General features: G+C 45.0%; 2 protein-coding genes across 5 annotated transcripts in view; one reads left to right on the top strand and one right to left on the bottom strand.

Moving 5' to 3' along the window:
* The window catches only part of PSMB7 (proteasome 20S subunit beta 7), a 35,151-nt gene extending 20,137 nt beyond the window's left edge, over positions 1–15,014 (top strand). Inside the window, exon 9 of one of the 3 annotated variants that reach the window (XM_072352585.1) lies at positions 13,757–15,014. The gene's annotated coding sequence lies outside the window, so the exon portion shown is untranslated. Of the gene's footprint in view, positions 1–10; positions 641–13,756 lie in introns of those variants that run through there. The other 2 variants (XM_072352586.1, XM_072352583.1) reach the window with 2 other exon arrangements.
* Positions 506–18,875, bottom strand: part of NEK6 (NIMA related kinase 6) — a 48,358-nt gene continuing 29,988 nt past the window's right edge. For both annotated transcript variants that reach the window (XM_072352580.1, XM_072352581.1), the window contains exons 7-10: positions 18,338–18,445; positions 9,563–9,657; positions 5,167–5,280; positions 506–2,653 (exon numbers count right to left, since the gene is read on the bottom strand). In XM_072352580.1, the coding sequence (XP_072208681.1) occupies positions 2,543–2,653; positions 5,167–5,280; positions 9,563–9,657; positions 18,338–18,445 (428 nt within the window). In that variant the 3' untranslated portion in view covers positions 506–2,542. The remainder of the gene's footprint in view (positions 2,654–5,166; positions 5,281–9,562; positions 9,658–18,337; positions 18,446–18,875) is intronic.

The raw sequence follows: 18,875 nt of genomic DNA, 5'->3' as shown, positions 1-18,875 counted from the left end.
TTTTTTGTAGATAGGGACAGGCAATCGAGCAGATCCAGCCTCCACCTCATATGAAATGTTCTCTCTTCTACATTACATCAGAGAGGAAAAGACAACTAAAAAGCCTTAACTGTCTTGTTACTTACCGATGTTTTCTGCAAACCTCCACTTGGACGTGTCCAGGAATCCTGAGCTCGTATTTGAGATCAACTCATTTTGTGTTTTACACTTACCATGTAACCGTAAGAAGGAGAAACCTGGCTGAAAATCCGCCTGTCAAGTTCTTTTCTTGTTAAAGGGTTAGGCTGAAGGTAACGTTCAGCCTCAGAAGCTCTTGGTGGCAGCCCTCACTCTCTCCAGCCTGCAGCCGCCCTCCAGGGAAAGCACCTTCAGCTGAGCCGTTCCCCTGGCTGAGGTTTTCCATCAGGACAAGAGATGATGGTTTATGTCGCCCATTTTATGAGAGCGGGACTTTGCATCAGGTATCTACATGCCACGAAAGCTGTTACCAAACCTCACACATATTCAGGCCTGTTTTAATTTTTTCCTTTAATACTGAACCTTTTTTTCTTTTTTAAACAATGGTGTTTATTTTGTAAATCATTTTTTTTATTTATCTAAAAATGCACAATTGCAAAAAAAAAATAATAATTACCTTTTGAAATACATTTACTTATAGGCACTAATAGATTTTATGTAGCAAGACAGTGAGCAGAGCTGCTCAAGGCATCGCTGTGGTTTGAGCTGTGCTCCCCAGAGGGCAGAGCCCCCCTGCTGGGTACACCACCACAGCACAGCCAGCACAGCCCACTGCTGCCATGGCTTAAAGGAAACCTGCAGTGTAAAGGTGACAGTCTGGAGTCTTGCACCTAAGAATTGCTAAAGAAGATGGCTATAAATTAAACAAGTTGGCTTGGGAATGTGGGAAGCAACGTGCCGCCTCTCCTCCATTCTTGTGCTGATTTGAATTTCCTCAGGCTCTCAGGAGAGCAGCAGGCTCAGCTTCCTGCTGAGAAGCCACGATAACATGGCACCTTGCATTAATGATACCAACAAACATCATTCACAGCAATTAGTAGCTTTCCTTGCTACCCTACGCAATACACAAAATTTGGTAGATAGTAGTTGAAGACGGCACTGCAATTTTCCTTTAAGTAGAGAAAAATCAAGTTAAAAAAATCCACTAAAAGCATATATGAGTATATAACCTCCTAACCCTAACCTTAGTGAAGGAGAAAAAAAAAAGTTCAGGCTTTTATTCATTTCTTGAAAAACACCAAAGGAGGCAGAGGCTGCCCTGGGACTGCAGCACAGACTGCAGCTCAGCAGCAGAGCAGCGCTGCTCCCACTCGGTGCCACCTGCACTGCTCCGCACTGCTGCCCCCCCAGCACAACCACTGCACTGCGAGGCTGGGGCCGCTCCTGAAGCACGCAATGTCTGTCACTGGCAGTAATGAAACAAACCATTGATTCAATGAATGAATTTAGTTGGTTAAAAGTTTTAATTCCAAGATGACGACCCCTTCTAATCAGCTTGAGATTTTTATAAAAATTCACATTCTAAATCAGCTTTCACAGTTAGTTAAATAGATGGGGCTGATCCTTGTGTGGAATACGACACACAGAGCCTTTGACTGACTTGGTTTCTGTACGTCTCAACTAGTTTAAAACACTGCTTTGCTTAAAGTTCTACCTACTGGTACCTAATATACTACTGAATGTGTACAGGCATCTTCCCAAAAACCCAGCTGGGGCAGAGAAAGGCTGCTTTTCCAACCTGCAGTCTCACACGACTCGGGACAAACAGGTGCTCAGAAAGGCCCCGCTGAAGCACGCTTCTGTGGGGTGGTTTGCACAGGACTTGTGGGTTTTCTCCCCAGCTGTACGCTGCGTTCAGCTCAGGGGCTGAATTAACAGCCCAACGCAGCGGCAAAATACTCTCACTCTAAGTTTTCAGTTAAAAAAGAAAAAAGTCATGAAAGAAATGCATTTCTACCCCCTCCCGCCCCCCAAAACCCTCCCAGTTCTAAGTCTGAAGGAGGGAATTAATAAAAACACATAAATGGATGCTTTAAAATACACAAAGTAAAAACTGAAATTTGCTATAAACCATTTGCGGAAGAGGCAAAGTAGCAGTTATACAAACAACACAAAATCTACTGAAATTCTTACATTAGTATAAAGTGATTTCACTGAAGGAATTATTTCAATGTTTCACATTACAGTTAAGATAGAGGAGGTGTGCCCAACGCTGACACCCCGGTTAATATCGTCTATCCTAGATTACACACGACAGTTTAAGAAAAGACCCTTAAATGATCTACACCTGTAACATCTTATTGGCTTAAAAAAAAAATCACTTGCAATACCTCACAGAATCTTCACTTTAAAGCATGACCACCTTGTGAGAGTCCTTGTCAAATAACCTGCAGAGATAGGGGAGCATCTCGCTACGAGCCGCTCCTCCCCTCACCCGCTGACTGGGCACCAGTCGGTTTCATCTGAGAAAAAAAATTCAAGTAAGACTAAGCTGTGCTGGCTTTTGAGAGTGTCTGCAGATGGTTCAGGTGCTGGAGGTCCAAACATGCATTTGTTTTGCTATTTGGTGCACGTAACCAATGTCGGGTCTTTGATCCGGATCAGGATATATGCACATGCTGACCAGCTCCCGGAGCTGAAAGACAGAAAGACATTGGAACAAGAATGGATCAGCTTATTTCTTACTGGCAGAGGATCTGGGGCTCCCCCAGATGGGAGCGGAGAGCCCTTCGTGCAGCTGTTGCGGCTGATGCTGCTCACTTCTTTCCACCCCACCTCTATGGAAGAACCACAGTTAATCTGTACACCTCTTAAGACACAGGATGCCCGAGCGTGGCTGTCAGACTCCGGCATTTCCTCGAGAACCTCTGTGAGAAGGAGAGAAACCGGCCATTGATTATGTTTAATAAATAAAATGCAGAAGGGCTGAAGTACCCCCCACCTCCCTACCCTCTTTATTGTGCACATGAAAGATTGTAGCTTTTAATTATACAGACACTGAAAGCTGCTCGTACCCCCGAGGCACAGGGAGAAACAGCCTTGAGCCTCTGATCTTCTCACATCCTCCCAGTAGCCACAGTGCCAATTATTTTAATGGTAATTAAAAGCATGACCCTACAGCTATCAAGCACACAGTTCAGCTGCATTACTGAATGCACCCAAATGAGGCCGCAGCTCTGCATCCCGAGCGCTGGGTCGCTGCAGGGCCTGAAGCCATCCCAGCAGGAACTGGCAGACCCGACCTCAACATGCAGCCCCAACCGGTGCCAACAATTACCAGCACATGTTTCTGAGCCAGAAAATGAATCAGTTTTGGCTCCTCCACTTCATCATGAGATCTAGATTGGAGAAAAGGCCACAGCCAGGAGGCCATCACTGAAAGGCAGCAACACCCCAAGCGGGCATTCCTCAATGCTCAGCCCCATTCATCCGCAACAGTGCTGCAAGAGAAGCATCCAGGGGGTCAGCAGCTCCCCTGCAGCAAGGCTTCGTCTGGGGGCACGTCACTCTGCTGGCTTCATTTGACCGATGCTCATCTCTGCCCCAGGAAGCGGACAGAAAGGCAGCTGTTCCTCACCACTACCAAGCCTGCCCCAGTGACAATACTGGAGTGGCCCCAAGAGTCTTCTCCATCAGCCTAAGGAAAATGAACATGTCCACACGGGGACAGACACCTGCTGTGAGCAGCACTGATTCCTGCCGGTGCAATTTACTGCTGCAGGAAGGTGCTGCCACTCTTTTTTCTGAGCCCTGCAGCACGAGGGCTCCCACCCAACAGCTCATCCTGCTCAGCTGCTGGAAGACACCAACCCACCTCCTTCAGCTCTGAGCTCCAGGAGCATCTGAAAATCCAACCCTTAAAACCAGCATGAAAACAAACAGTGTTCGTGGCAGAGACATGTTCTAAGACTCAGGAAATTAGAGCTCTTTGTGGTTCACGCAGGCAGCAGCAGCTCATACAGCTACAGCCAAAGGCACAGCCCTCTCAGACTTTGTCAGGCATTCTGTTAATAGTGCATGAACACCATCTGGAGTCTGGTTCTCTGGGACCTGGCGCCTTTGAGCTTTAAACCATCCTTCTCACCCCGGATTGTATCACTACACTACACACACTCTTTAGCACTGCCAGAGGGAAGCAAACAGACAGTAATTGTAAAGACAGGAAACACATCTGTCAACTTACACTAATTCTTGCTGCCAGCAGGCATATCCTGAGCTGCACGCTACAACAGCACAGCAAACGTGAATGCACAGAGCTGGGACGTGCTGCTACAGCAGCTTGGGAAAAAAACAATCCACTTTTCCACAACACTTCTCCAATTTCCTTCTTGCACCTTCGCAAGAGAGAACGAATGTAAACTGCGTGGCAGCCCAGAGGACGGGACAGCACCGCGCCGTGACTGCGCCCATGGAGCAGAGCTGGGAAGCTCAATGTGGTGCAGCAGACTCCTCTGCAGCCCAAGCAGCTCAGCCCTGCACAGCCCACAGTTTAAAATGTAAAACAACATCTGAAATTACGTTAGCCTTTTCCTTTCAAACAGGGGGCACCAACGACTGAATGAGAAAGTAAGGAAAAGAGCTGGTTTACCAAGGAAAAGGAAAAAATATCAGAAAAAAACAGCCTTGCATAAAAACAAACCCCATGTCTGCAGCCCAAATGCAACACCACGGAGCAGACAAAGCAAGCAGCAATTCTATTGTTTTAACACAGCCCAGTTAAGTTACTGCTCTCCACCTCTTACTTTCACATACATAAAACCCAGACTTCAAAAATCCCCCTAACACATTTAAAAAGAGTAAAACATAAAGCTTCTCCCTGTAACAAACTGAAGATTGCTGGGACAAAAACTGAAGCAGGGTTTCATGGTATGTTATTTTAAGCGAAGGAAAGCGAAGGAGAGGGCTTTCCCACGGATCACTGTTGGTTTTTGCCAACGAAACAGACTTTCAGTCTCAAAATCCTCTCCATGTTAAGGAACCACATTAAGAAATCTTCCTTCCTGCCTTACTTCAGCGTGCTGATATTCAGAGGCTCAGCAGCTCCCTGGGCAGCCGCAGGGCAGCGCTGCACCCCCACCCCTGCACCCGGGATGGGGAGGCTCTTTCCCACACCCCCACCAGTTCCCTGCACAAATGCTCCCCGTTTACCTTCTCAGAATAATGTTCAGCTGGAAGAGGCGGGTAGTCACATTGCTCTATTTTTTGGCAAAGAGAAAACAGGTTCATTTTATCTCCATAGAAAGGACTCTGAAGAGCTGCCATCTGGAGAGAAAAACACAGAAAGTATTTCAGAAACGGAAAAGATGTAATAGCCCTCAGTGCTAACGACTTGCAAGAGCAAATTCTGTTCTCTGATGGTGAGCAAGCAACGTTGCTGCTCCGCCAGCCCATTCAGCAGAGCTGGACAGCCCCGCACTGCACACAGCCCCGGGCCGCAGCACTCAGTGAGCTCCCCATGCTTCCCCATCACCGCGGTTATTTCTGCTGAAAACACTGCAGATGTGGGACACTGTTGGTGGGGAATTCCACATGTATGCAGAAGAAACGTTCTCTTACTTGAAGTGAGAAACAGGATGCCTGTGCTGCAGGGCGATCCATCAGAGACCAGCGGCTGAAAGATGGCTACAAAACACTCTCCTACACACCATCACCTTCTGACAGAGCAGCTTGAAAGAACCGTTCCTGATAATATTGTGGTTTCAGCCCTCCTTGGTAACCACCATGTTCAGAACTGCCAATGCATTTACTCTCTCTGGTAAATTTTTAATCAATCACTACAAGGAATAAGTAGATTAATTCTGAATTTGGCTATCTAGAAAAAAAAAGACCTTTATAAATGTGAGTGATGCAGCTCTGCCTTAAAAACAGACCTCAAAACAAACATCCTCTCCTCCTGGAAACTGGCTGCTTAGGAAAGAACATCCCAGGCTGATTTGGGAGCCCAACCGAAGAACCTTTTTCTCATCAGCCACATCTTCGGCCTCTTTAGATTCTTTTGTATTAAACCCAGATTTGTGTTTCCAAACCCACGACAGATGTGTGATGCAAACAGACCGAGCACACAGCACAGAGAGCACAACCCAGCGCTGCTGGTGGGGAAGAACTTCCAGCTCTGTACAGAGTGGTGTTTATCTGATACTGAAGCACTGGGATGGAAACTGCATCTCTGCACGGACTATCATCTACTCTGCAGGTTCTTAGCCAGGTCTAAATGAACCCCCAAACCACGAGCCTCAGGAGAACAGCTGCTGCAAGACATGCTTTTTGAACCTACAGAGTGTGGCACAGGATGGGTCCACTGCAGGGCAATGGCCCTTGAGGCAGCAGAGCAGCAGGGCAGGCAGGAGCTGAGTCCCAGGGCCACACTTGCTCCATGCAAGAAAGGACAAAAAAGTGAAGGCATATTCTTATTACAGTTGTAAGGTAAACTGCTAATGAGAGACTGACAGCAAAGTGCTCCATCAGTCACATGCAAGTGGAGAGCCCAGCACGCAAAACTGTTCCAAGAACAACAGTGTGGGCGCATCGGGGAGGGCACACATGGCCAGCACAGATCAAACAGATCTCCCAGATTTCAGCAGAAAGATCAATAACTACCAGTGGGTTCAAAGAGATTTTTCCATTCCCATCAACATGGCTTTCTGCGTGCAGTGAAGTGGTCACATGCATAAGAGAAGGAATTAAAAGGGAGCGATGCAGGGAGGGGGCTACACTGGGAAGCGACATCCCCCTGTTCTGGCTGACACAGCTCCGACCACCGGCACTGTGCACAGCACTTTGTGCAGCTTTCTTTGGGTTTGCTTCCGGCATTTTGATTAGAGCAATTACTGAAGGACAGCAAGATCTCCGTTGGAAATGACCACCATGCAGAATGGCTGGTTAAAAAAATTCCTACGCAGGAATCGTTGGTGTTTAAATTGATGGTCTTGCCAGAACCGCTGAAGTCATTGCTTGCAGCTACATTCTGGGAATTAACAACTTATTTTTATTCCCCGGAGTGATCTTGCTGACAGATTTCTACAGGAAGAGAGGGATGAAGACAGTTACTACTGTATTGATAAGACTTAATAACAATCACTGTACGATTACCAATGTCAGAGTTAAGCGGTGCTATCTGACATCACGGCCCAAACCCCTCACTGTTATGTAAGTGGATTCCACCGGACACGCACATCTCTGATGGCAATTTGTGCATTAAATCCCCCTGCAGTTATCTGCACAACAGATCTGGAGAAATATCAGAAGTGACTCATAACCAAACAAACATTGCTTTCTTTACTTTTAAGCCAAATGGAAAAAGATTTTCATTATAAGGAATTGGGGGGGGGGGGGGGGGGTGGCTGAAATAAGGCTCTTCCAGAGATACGTGAACTTCATTTTTCATTTTCCAATATCTAAAAAGTTTTATAAGTCAAGCGGCTGTTTGTCTGGTGAGCACAAAATTGGGACCTGCCCAGTCCTTCCTGGAATGCACGAGCTCTCACTCACAAAGTAAAGGCTTACCTACATAGGAAGTACATTTAGAAATGCTTTGGATGCCAAATCCTTTACATTATTACAGTACTGCTACTGTTCAGCGTGCAATTAACTCAGCTCCTTGAAATAAGAGGAGTACTAAGACTACCATGCCATAAGGGGACCATATTGCCTGCAACAGAAACACATCTCAGCACAACGCTAAATATTTCTCCCTGCATAAATCTGGAATCCCTTCCCAGCAGTGCCCTCAGTCTCAAGGATGCCTGTGCCCAATGTGGGCCCTTCCCTATCAGCAACCTGGGGTAAGTACCACGTATGGGCAGAGCCACAACTCAGTGCCCTGTGCTGGGAGCTCCTGGTGAGGTCTGATAAGTGACACGCAGCTGGAATTCTTCAAAATAGTAACTGGCTGGTTGGAGCTCAGGTTCCTTCCCCTCGCTCTCACTTAAAAGAGTCTCTGTACTCATTTTCCAATGGCCACACAAGACCCAGGTACACACAGCTATGTTTTGTGACCCTGGTTTTCATCAGAAATTCATCCCAGTATCTCCTTAGAAGTATTTTAAACAAAGCCATCCTCCACTGAAAACATCCGCTTTTCTATGGCCCGTCGCTGTTGCTTCAGGACTTATCCAAACTCTGGAATTCCTTCTCTACAGCTGAGAAGAACCTGAGGACAGGCACAGAAACACTCAGTTTAAGCTCCCACTTCTCCAAGTACCTCTGACAAACGCCTCTGGCCGTGCTGCACCACTGCTCCATGAGCACACAGCATGGGCTGAGACTGCATGGATCGCTGTCATGGAGCCTCCAGCACCGCTCTGCCCTGGAGTTGTGCACCACATGGCACTTCCACACAGTGCCCACAATGAACCAGCACCCATGGAGCTGCCAGGCTCAGCACTCAGCAGCACTTCGTTCTTTGAGACAAACATCCTTCCCACAAGGAGATAACAGTGACAGGCACTGAACTCCTGCTGGGAAGAGATCTATTATCTGAGCATTTACTTTTATACCCTCTTGTCCCAGAAGGCAGTTTCTTAAACCAGCTGAATGACATGCTTAACTGCCATTGCTTTCATAGTTGCTCACTTGCAGAACAATTTGCATTCCTGTTTATTCTCTCATTCCACGTGGTTATAAGAAACTGCAGCGAGGAACAAAATCTCATCAGTTCACACAATTTCAAGTAACTCAGGAAAGCACGACCCTGACACTTGGAGCTCTATTTCCCAACGAGGATGTGAGCTGCAACTTCACAGTTCAACATGCCAGGGATTTCTCATCCTCGGGGCCGGGATAAAACTTTGCAAATGCTGACTTGCACTTGAACTTAAATTCAGAAATGATGCATGCATTTAAAACCATCAGTGACTACAATGTTGTTCTGAGCCCTGCTAGAAACAAAACCCCAAAGTTCAGAGTGTCGTGAGTGAATCCAAGCAGTTCTTCTTAAAACGCAAGTATGTATCAGTGCAAAGAAAACCAACTGGCTTTTAAGGAGAGTTACAAATCGTGCAGTCCAGTCAAGGAGCGCCCACTTTGTCACCCCACCTTTGTCTGAAGGACAGTGTACCGCTGGAAAATATCCCAGCTGAGCTCTGACACGGGCAGAGAAACTGATTTCACATTACGTAAAAACTCTGCCCATTCTTCATTGAAAGCTCTCAGAGTTAAGATATTCCAATTAGTCAGAATTCAATTAAACAAACCAGTGGCTTACATTCAAATGAATTTTCTATTTGTAGAACAAATGGTATTCAGGAGAAACTACGAATATGCTGCCCTAATTACAGCTCTGCTCACAGTAGGAAGAATGAATACAGTAAACTGGCTTCTTTGTGTCGATATCCTCAGCATCCACCGTGACCCACTACATTAACTTTGCACAAGCGCCGCGTGGCACAATTCCCTTGTTGTTCATGCTCACAGATCACGCAGTGAACACAAAGAGTTAACTTCTCATAAGGTTTCTGAACAAATAAGAGGAAACTTTGACCTATTCAACTGCTGATTCACTGTACTGTGCAGCTAAGACAAAGGGGCAAAAGAAGAAGATACTTACTTCATACAATAAACAGCCCAAAGACCAGATATCGGATTTAAAGTTATAGCCGTTTTCATGTATTCTTTCTGGGGACATATAGTATGGAGTTCCCACTGCAAAGAAAAGGAACAGATGAGGAGTTACCATCAAAGAAAGATGGTGCAACCTGCATTGTACACAAATGTGACTTAGCTGAAGGGTGAGGGTTAGCAGAAGCAGCTCATTAGAGGAGTCTGGCATAAGAATTTGGAAAGAAACCATGCTTTCAAAGGCACATTCTCATCTAGAACCAAAAATACAATCACATGATACACTCGATGACTGCTGAACATTGCTGGAAGCTTCTCTATTTCGGAAATCTGAGGAAAGCTTTCCTTCCTCCCAAGCCACCACTGCGTCTCCTCATGGGCAGAGCCACCATAAATGATGGCTCTGCTTTGGTTCACTCAGCAGTGCAGGAGGCAGCGAGTTACCTGTGACAGCACATCACTTTGTTCACTTGCCATACCCTGCACTGGCAGCATGACAGCCCGGCTCCAGAGATGATGGGATGAAGAGTTTTGGAGACCACTGACTGGAGCAGGGAGGTGCCAGTGACAAACCTGACCCCAGACACGTACCCACAGATTTCCGGAAGAACCAAGACAGTAATTCCAAGCTTTTAAACGCTGTTCCAGCTCCAGTCCCATCAGGAGCTGCTGGATTATCTATTTCCAGAAGTCTGTGTTTTATCACAAGGAATGTACTACTGCATTTTGGACAGGACTTGCAGGAAATTATTAATAAATTCCTTACCTCAAAAAGGCTCTTTTTAAAATCCTAAATAAGTTTCAGTTGTGGTACTGAAAATACAAGACATCCTGGCAATTTCAACTACATCAAATAATCCTCAGATACATCATTTATTAAAGCATCCAAGGACTTTCTATGCTCTCTCCTTTCTCATCCTGTGGTTTTTTTCTGGCTTTTTTTTTTATTTTTTTGCTTTTGGCATTCCAGCACACCCAGCTCTTAATTAAAGACCTTTCGCACAAGATGGCAAATGTTTATTTTGCCTGTAACTTTCAGTTTGCCATTTCTTCAACCAAAGCTCTGACTGCAGACAGCTGAAAGATTCCTGAGCAGATGAACAGCAGTGCTGGAGGCAGAGGGGGGAGAGCTGAAGAGCTGCACTACCTTCCCCAGCTTTCCTAAGGGGTTTGCACACGTTAGGAAACAAATCACTTCTGGAGTGGAAAGCTCCTGAAAGGCAAAACCCCCCCAGAGAGCACACAGGGTGCAGCACAACATGGGGTGCTGCTGCCATCGGTGCAAGACCCAAGCAAAATCACCTCAGGCTCCTGGAGCTCAGAGCACGCTGCATTAAGTAAATAGGTGAGTCCAAAACTTGGTTGCATTCCCATCATCCACAGAATCGAAACATGGACCATGAGCTTATTGAGACAGGCACTGATATATCACTGATAGGCACCCATACATCATCCATATTTGTGCAGAGGAACTGCACTTGGTTAGAGTAGCACTGACTCTTTTCTTCCTTAAAAATGCTGCTGCAGAAGGAAGTGATTCCGTATACGAAGTTCTTGGTTTGGAAGTCTCCATTAGATGCAAGCACAAAAAACACATCCTAACTTTTAAGTCAGCATTGCTTCTCTTCTCAAATCTAAAAGAAATCCACCAGACCAGATGGAAGAGAGCCCGCCCTGACACACAGCAAGTAAAGGAATTGCATATGGGGCTGCAGCACAGAGCCACAGGAGTGAACATGGAGCTCGTTCTGGCCCTTCCTGCCCAGCACCCGCATGCTCCAAAGTGCGTGGTGCCAGTGGCGGCCTCCAGCAGTAGCTGTTCTTGCTATCAGTTATTCTGGGTCACTGCATGGCAAGCATAGAGCAAATAACAACGTGTGGGCTCTAAAGTTACGGTCCTGCCTGCCATGTTAGCAGGGGTCTGCTTGGTAGGCTAAAATTGTCGTTTCAGATAATGCCTTAAAACAACTTTCGATCAAAGCAAAATGACAGGGTTTGTAACACGGATGAGTGCGTTATAGTCCGGATTTGATTTTTTGTGCATTAGTCTGTTCCATTATATTAATAGGTCTGCGGAGCAGTCCATGCCTGATCTGATTTTATGAAGTCTACCTCGCACATTTACCTATCATTACTGTAGTGTTGTCAGCAAATATATGAACAAGCAGGGCTCCGCATTTCAGAACTGATGCATTAATTTTTAAATAGCTGTCATGATAAAAGACTGACAAGCCCAATTCTCTTTATGGCCTGTCCAACATTACGTGGGAATCTCCTGTAATGAGCATCTTCTAGAAAACCGCACAAGACTTCCAATGCAATCAGTCAGGGCTCACCATTGCATCACATTAGTCAATTTGACAAGAATAGTCTAATCGGAGACTATTAATCAGAAACTTTCTTTGGCATTTGCCCAGCTGAAAATACAGAATATTGTTCAGATTCAATATTAATCACCAGCTGCTAGAGTAATGCCTTTAAAGTTACAAAGGTTGCAGAGCTGTAGAGAAGATTATGACTAAGCAAGCATCTTCCTATTCTATTCCTGGAAGTCAAAGCAATTCGCTTGAATATCAGCCTGCCTCAAAGATCTCAGAACAACATCTCTTCCTACCCCCCGAGCACTGCGTGTGCAGCTAACACACCCACATGGACCAGAATGGCTCCAGAGCAACATCCAAGGGAGGGAAGCACTAATTATTCTGAGTTAGATGAAAAGCAGCTCTTGTTTCTCCAGGAAAACACACAGGCAAAGGCAGAGAAGTTGTTTCAGAAATACAACTCACACAAGATTTCCTCCGAAACAGAGTTTGAAACCAACAGATAATGGCGCAGCTCCAGCAGCCAGCGAGCATGGATACCCCACAGTGAGTTCCCAAAGCTGCCCCAAGAACGCCAGGTGCAGAGCTGCATTGCCTCCAATGCAGAAGGGCGCTCACTACATAGGAAAGATTATGCTCAATGATCTTGAAAACATTCTTCAGCTTGAATCAGAGGATCAGAGGAGTTTTGTTGTGAAAGTGACAGCGACTGAATTTGTACGTACGCAATTGTTTTCTAAACAGAGCTTCCCCCCACACAAACACGGTTTAACCGGGGATCAGTGCTTCCCATTAAGTTTATACTTCGCTGCTCACAGGCACAAATAAGAGAAAATTTGACCCACGTTTTTAAGCATCTCTCTTACAAAGAGCCTCATTCACTGAATGTAACACAGCACAGACTGGTCTCTTGCAGCAATGCTCTCCCACACCTCGGGCAGACTGCCAGCACACCAAAATCAGCGCAGAACATCTCCCACTTCTCTCACAGGCTCTGCACATTTCATAAACAACATTATAAGATACAGGCATCTCTTGAATCCAATCAAAATCCACAGCCATATTTGGCTAAAAAATACTAACCCAATTGATAAGGAAAGCTTTTATTGCTTTGCTTTCAACAGCACCTTCCAGCTAATCTTTAATATGGAGCTGAAAGGTGTTTCTGAACCTACTGCTTTACTTCCTCACAGCAGGCAACAGAGTTCTGCCTATGAAAGAACCTAACAAGTTCTGACCTTTATTGTATCTTTACAGAGTATTCTCGGTTTCAAACCAAGAGATATCAGAGCACAGCGTGGGCCTCAAAGGGGTAATGCTGATTAAAGCAGTCCTTCCTTTTAGAGATGCTCTGCTCCTGTCAAAACAAACTTTGGCATGGTTTGAAATACTTGTGTTTTTTGAAACATGTTCATTACAAATGAAAAGAACAAAACTATGCTCGAAAGCCAGCAATACCATCCACAAGCAACTCTGCTGTTAAAGACAAATAAAACTAAAACAGCTTAAAGATGCTAATACAGCATCTTCTAAGTGATAGGCTTAGCTTTAACGCTCACAACACACTATAACATGTGCCATGATGTTATGAAAAACATTTTAGTAGGTTTTAATACCTGGTGGTGCAAATACTGCAGGGAAGCAGTCCTGTTTGCAAGGGCACCACTCCCACCTGCCCCGTCTCTCCAAACGAGCTCATGGGCTCCCAGGAAGTCTCAGCATTATTTAATCTGTCTGGTTTTTAAGTATCAGTTGACAAAAGTTTGCATTACTTGGGGGATATTTCCAGATATTTTTGTAGAACAGCTTGGGAATCAGACCAACTTTCAGGCATTAATTTTTGTATTCTGTCCTATTTGCAGGAGACTTAATCTGTCCCTAGTCCTCTGTGATCTGTGAGGAGACACGAAGCTCCCCATGTTCTCAGCTGTCAAGGATAAGCTTCTTTCAACTGACGAAGAAATGTTAAATAACAAAAACTAGATACGATAAAGCTTTTCTTCACATCGGGATTATAAAGCGAACAAACAAAAGAAACAACCGAAACCTGAGCAGCTCAGCTCAGGGAAACCATGAGAGCATCTCAGCCGCTGCTTCCCCTGCTTCAGCCGTGCATTAGTGGCAGAAGCACTGAAGATTTGTGAGTGCCTGACAGGAGACAGGCAGACCGTGTCCCAAGGACAGCCCTGGCAGAGGATGTCAAGCAAAATAAAAATGAAGCTGAAGTCAAAGGCATTAAAATGTTCCTTAAACTACTTCAAACAGCAGTGAGGTACCCAGGCTAATTGGGTATTTTATTTTCCTAATAAAGGAAAACAAAAATTAATCTACTTATTCCTACAAAGAAGAACATTTTCTGAATGGTATTTCAGCTGTTCCTAGGAGGCTTGAAGTTCTCTATTTTTCTTTTAGTTACAGACAGAACCTGACGTGACTTTTAGTCACACTTCTCACATGTAAGTACTGCAATATACCTGCAGAAACTCTGCAGCAATTGTTTCTTACACAAACAGCACCTCAGGAACACAACCAAAAGCCAAAGTTTCTCTAGATGTGATGCAAGGAATATTGGCTGTGGTAATATTAGGTAGATTTCTTGTGTATATCTCTCTCAAAAAACAACCACCAACCCCCCACCCCAATGTACTCTTACTTTGTTTCAGATGACAAACGGGCTCAGCAAGCCAATAAAAATAAAGGAAAAAAACAACAATTTATTTACAAATGAGTTTCTCTCATGGCCGCAGAGCTGCTCCCCATTCACCTGCACATCCAACAAGGACCTGGGGGACATGCATCACCCCATACGCTGGCCCATGGTGGAAGGCTTGCCTTGCACACATCCCACAAGGGGAATCTGCTTCGAGTTCCTTCTTGTCCAAGAACAATTAACAAGTCATCTGCTCCAAAACAAGGCTATTCTGGTTTTTGCTTTTCAAGACACAAAGCCCATCAGAAGCTTTGGATAAGCCAACTTATTTGGCAAAAGAATGAGCACGTTATTCAGTTCAACAGTAAAATGGCCCATTTTAATACTAATGGAACTCTTCTGTATTCATTGCATTTATTGTATTTATTAATCCTCCTCCTAAAATAAAATCTTTCCTTCTATTGTTAAGTTTCCCAAAGTCCATGCAGTATTAAATGCTCCCTATTTATAATACCACTGTAATACTTATAATATTCATAACTAACCAGGCTTTACAGCAAAACCTAACAACGAGGTAATTCTAATGTGCTTGTCAGTCACACTGTAGCTGACCAGATCTGCCTCTGGATGCCCTCCTCAGAGATTACCGAATTAAAGACCGGACACGAACAGGCACTGCCAGCAGAGCAGGGCACGGAACATCCTGGCCCTGGGAGTGGTGAAGCATGAAGGTTGGAGAGCAGCCCGGGGAGCACAGCCTGGGACAAGGTGCTGCCTGCAGTGCCACACTGCTGCTCTGGGGACACAGTGCTGTGCAATGGGGGGAAGAAGGCCGGGGATGCAGCAGAAGGCAGTGACTGTAGGCAGGAGGTGCCCAGCTCCCAGAGCAGCCATCCTGCACCACACAGGGCTCACCAGCCTCTCCTGAGCTGTGTACGGGCAAATCTTTCATTCTTCTTTCATTACCCCGGCACGTACTGTCACTTAATTTTTATGTATGCAATCCTTCCTGACAAATATGATCTGCTGCCTGGTAATTCGTCTGACATTCATTCTCTAATTACAGCTCCCATTCCCAGCGCGGCAGCCCAGTGGTACACCTGTCAGAAGGGTCGTGGTATGGCCGAACACCCCTTTATGCCAGCCTGATGTTGGCAAATGCAAGGGAGAAAGAAATGAGATGGCTCCATTTGCATAGCCCTGCGCTGGATTCATGGGTCAGCGGCCAGCAGCAGGCCCGGGCTGGTTGCCGGGGCAACAGGGCTGCACTGAGCACCCAACTCAGCCCAGCCTGCACTGCCATCCCTCACGGCTACTGACACAAACATCTTCATCACTGCAATACCAGGATCTGAAGCTTTCCTGCTGCCACACAGCCAATGAGCCTGGCAAGTGGACAATAAACAAACAAACACAGCTTCAAGCATGTGATACTTCCTCTGACTGCAAACACACTCCTTCCACTTGCAAAGACTGTGAGTGGTGGTCGGCCCACCCCCACACAGCACACATTGCCTCCAAATCTGCCCTGCATCCCACCCGTTCTCAGGGTGCTGCTGATGAGGAGGGGCAGAGGAGGCCCATGTCTTCCCATCTCCTCCTAAGGAGCTCTCAACAGCAGAGAGCAGTGCTGGTGATGGCCACAGGCCGGGAAGCTGGCTGCACATGGCTTCCTGGCCCCAATTTATTCTTATTAATGTAGTAAGCGCAGCAGTCAGACTAGATAACATCACATAATTAAGACAGTCCCATTTTTGCCTGTTCAGATGATGAGGTTATAAATTTCTCTGAAGAGGACTCACTCTAACCTAGTGAGTTTAGTGCACATATCCCAGGATAAGCTGATGTAAAGGGAAATCTAACCTTTCATGAAAGCAAACTGAAGAAACACCTAGGCTTCTTCTAAGCACACAAAATAAGGCACACATCTTCCTTCTTTGCTTCTTCTAAGCACACAAAATAAGGCACACATCTTTCTTCTTTGTGCAATGAGAAGCCCCAGTGTCATCAGACACACTCACCTAAGTTTGCATTCACATAAAGAAACAACAGAGCAAGAGTTGCACTCAATGGAGGAAATCGAATGGCTGAGGACAAACAAGGAAACAAAGAAGTTCTGCGTTCCAAAACCAACAGAGCTTGCTACGTGTGGGAGCTGTGACTGTGCTGAGGCAAGGGTCCTCCTCTGCTGAACATGACTCAACAGACACGTCAACACAAACGGAAAATGAGCCACCCCTCCAGTACACGCACTTAGGGCAAAACTAACAATTATGAAAGATTTTATACTGTAAGCCAAAGAATGAGCTCTGTATACTGTACGCTTTTCCACAGCATTGTAATTAATGCTAATAGTAAAATTTTTATGAAGTAGTTCCCACATAGTTCCTTCACGTTAACAAACCACGGCTATTTATCACTGGATTCATGCTGAAATAAATTCCCCTTGAAGGAAAGGGTTTGTCCCAAGCACCTCAACTTGCAGACAGAAGAAAACACAAAACACAAAACGTTTTTCAAGAATTCTCTTACAGGATGTGAGAAAAGCACACAGCCACTCTGGTTTCCTAGAGCTTACTTTCTCTTGTAAGAACACGCACAGAGGCTCATCTGTATAAGAGATCAGTTTGCTTTGCCAGCTTTATAGACAGCTTACTTGCTAGAGATCTTATTGGAACTGTAATTATAAAATGGTGCAAGAAGTTACTCTGCAAACAGATGAGGAAGTAACACTATTACCTAAAAACAGTATGAATATCGTTTACAATTGTTCATTCTTTTCCTATTCTTCCTTTTTTTTTTTTTTTCCATTGACTTGCCCAGAGAACTTCCTATCACTGACTGCAGGACAAGGCTTTGGACTTCAGAGGGAGGGAAGGATAAGCAACAGATATGTTATAACCTTTTACAATAATATATAACTTTGCTTATAAGTAAACTCTGAAATCTGTCTGAATGAAACCACTTCAGAAATGAAGAACAGATCAGAAAACAGTTTGCTGTTGTAACAGAAGGCGACATCCAGTGATGTCCTGCAAGACACCCAGTAGCCCAAGTTCTGATGAGAATGTCCATTAACTGTGTGAATGCTGCTGCCCTTGTGGATAACAAGAACCTGGAATGAACCAAAGCATAGCAGAGTATAGAATAAAATTTCAGAGAGATGAGTATCAGAGTCTGAAAATGGAATACGATTCAGTATTTGGCAGAAACAAATCTGCACACGCAGCAGAGCAGGAAAACAAACTTCAGATACATGGAAGGCATTAAGAAAACTTGGATCTATTAAGCTGAAACTGAATTTCAAAGTGAAGTCCCTCTTTCGAACAGACAAGCTGTGAAGGCCTTAAATACCTCCCTCACCTCAGCCAGCATCACAGTCCCTGTTTGGGGAAGACAGCTGAGCAGCATCTGCTAAAAAACAGTGGTGGTATAACACCTAATTCTAGTACACAGGGTGCAGGCAACTGCGCTACTTAAGAGTGGAAAGGCTGCAATTGCAACGTTTGCTATAAATCACACCTTTAACAGGCCAGACATTCCAGAAAAAAAAAAAACAACAACAACACAACAAAAACATCAAGTGCAAGTTTTAAAGCAAAAAGAACGTTAAGCAGTTTTACAGGAACACTCCATCTGTTTCAATACTATTCAAAAAGAAAATCACAGAAAGCAATGTACGTGCCCATCAAACCACACTTGTCATTATAAGACACAGACACCACTTCCTCTGAACATCACAGCTGACAACTGTACAGTAGTGCTTGCTCAATGTTGAGAAGAATCATCTTACCTAAGGAATGTGCTGCAGTGGTTTTAGAACTAAAAAACCGGCCTAATCCAAGATCTCCCAGCTTCACCACCCCTGTGGCTGTTATAAACACATTGGCTGGTTTTATGTCTGCAAGAAGAAAAAGGTAGAAGGTCAAAGCCACAAAAGGTTATTTGGTTCTAATACTGCAATAGAAGCATAGCCTGGAGCACTGCCTGTACAGGACAGACTCGAACAGAACCGTGCCTCCATACAGCTTTGATAGACTGAGTCTTTTACGACTTCAAGTTCCATACATATACCACAGAGCATACTTCTCAACACAAAAAAACACTGGTGAGGAAAAGTGATTGGAAACAGCATCACACAATAGCAGCAACCTCTTTAATGGATGCAATCAAAGCAATGCTGAGTTGTTCCCCAATGGAAGCAAACAATTTTCTGCATCAAACAGTACAGCCCACCACCCACAAATTACTGTCCTGCCACACTTAAATTCTGGGCTCCGTACAGCCCATTTTGTTTGTGTACTGTAAAAGCCACTACAAGCCTGGTTTCC

This window comes from Excalfactoria chinensis, chromosome 18 (genome assembly GCF_039878825.1).
Source record: "Excalfactoria chinensis isolate bCotChi1 chromosome 18, bCotChi1.hap2, whole genome shotgun sequence".
Classification (NCBI taxonomy): Eukaryota; Metazoa; Chordata; class Aves; order Galliformes; family Phasianidae; genus Excalfactoria; species Excalfactoria chinensis.
The sequence above is the reverse complement of the archived record's forward strand: the minus strand, read 5'-3'. Positions and strand labels throughout refer to the sequence as shown.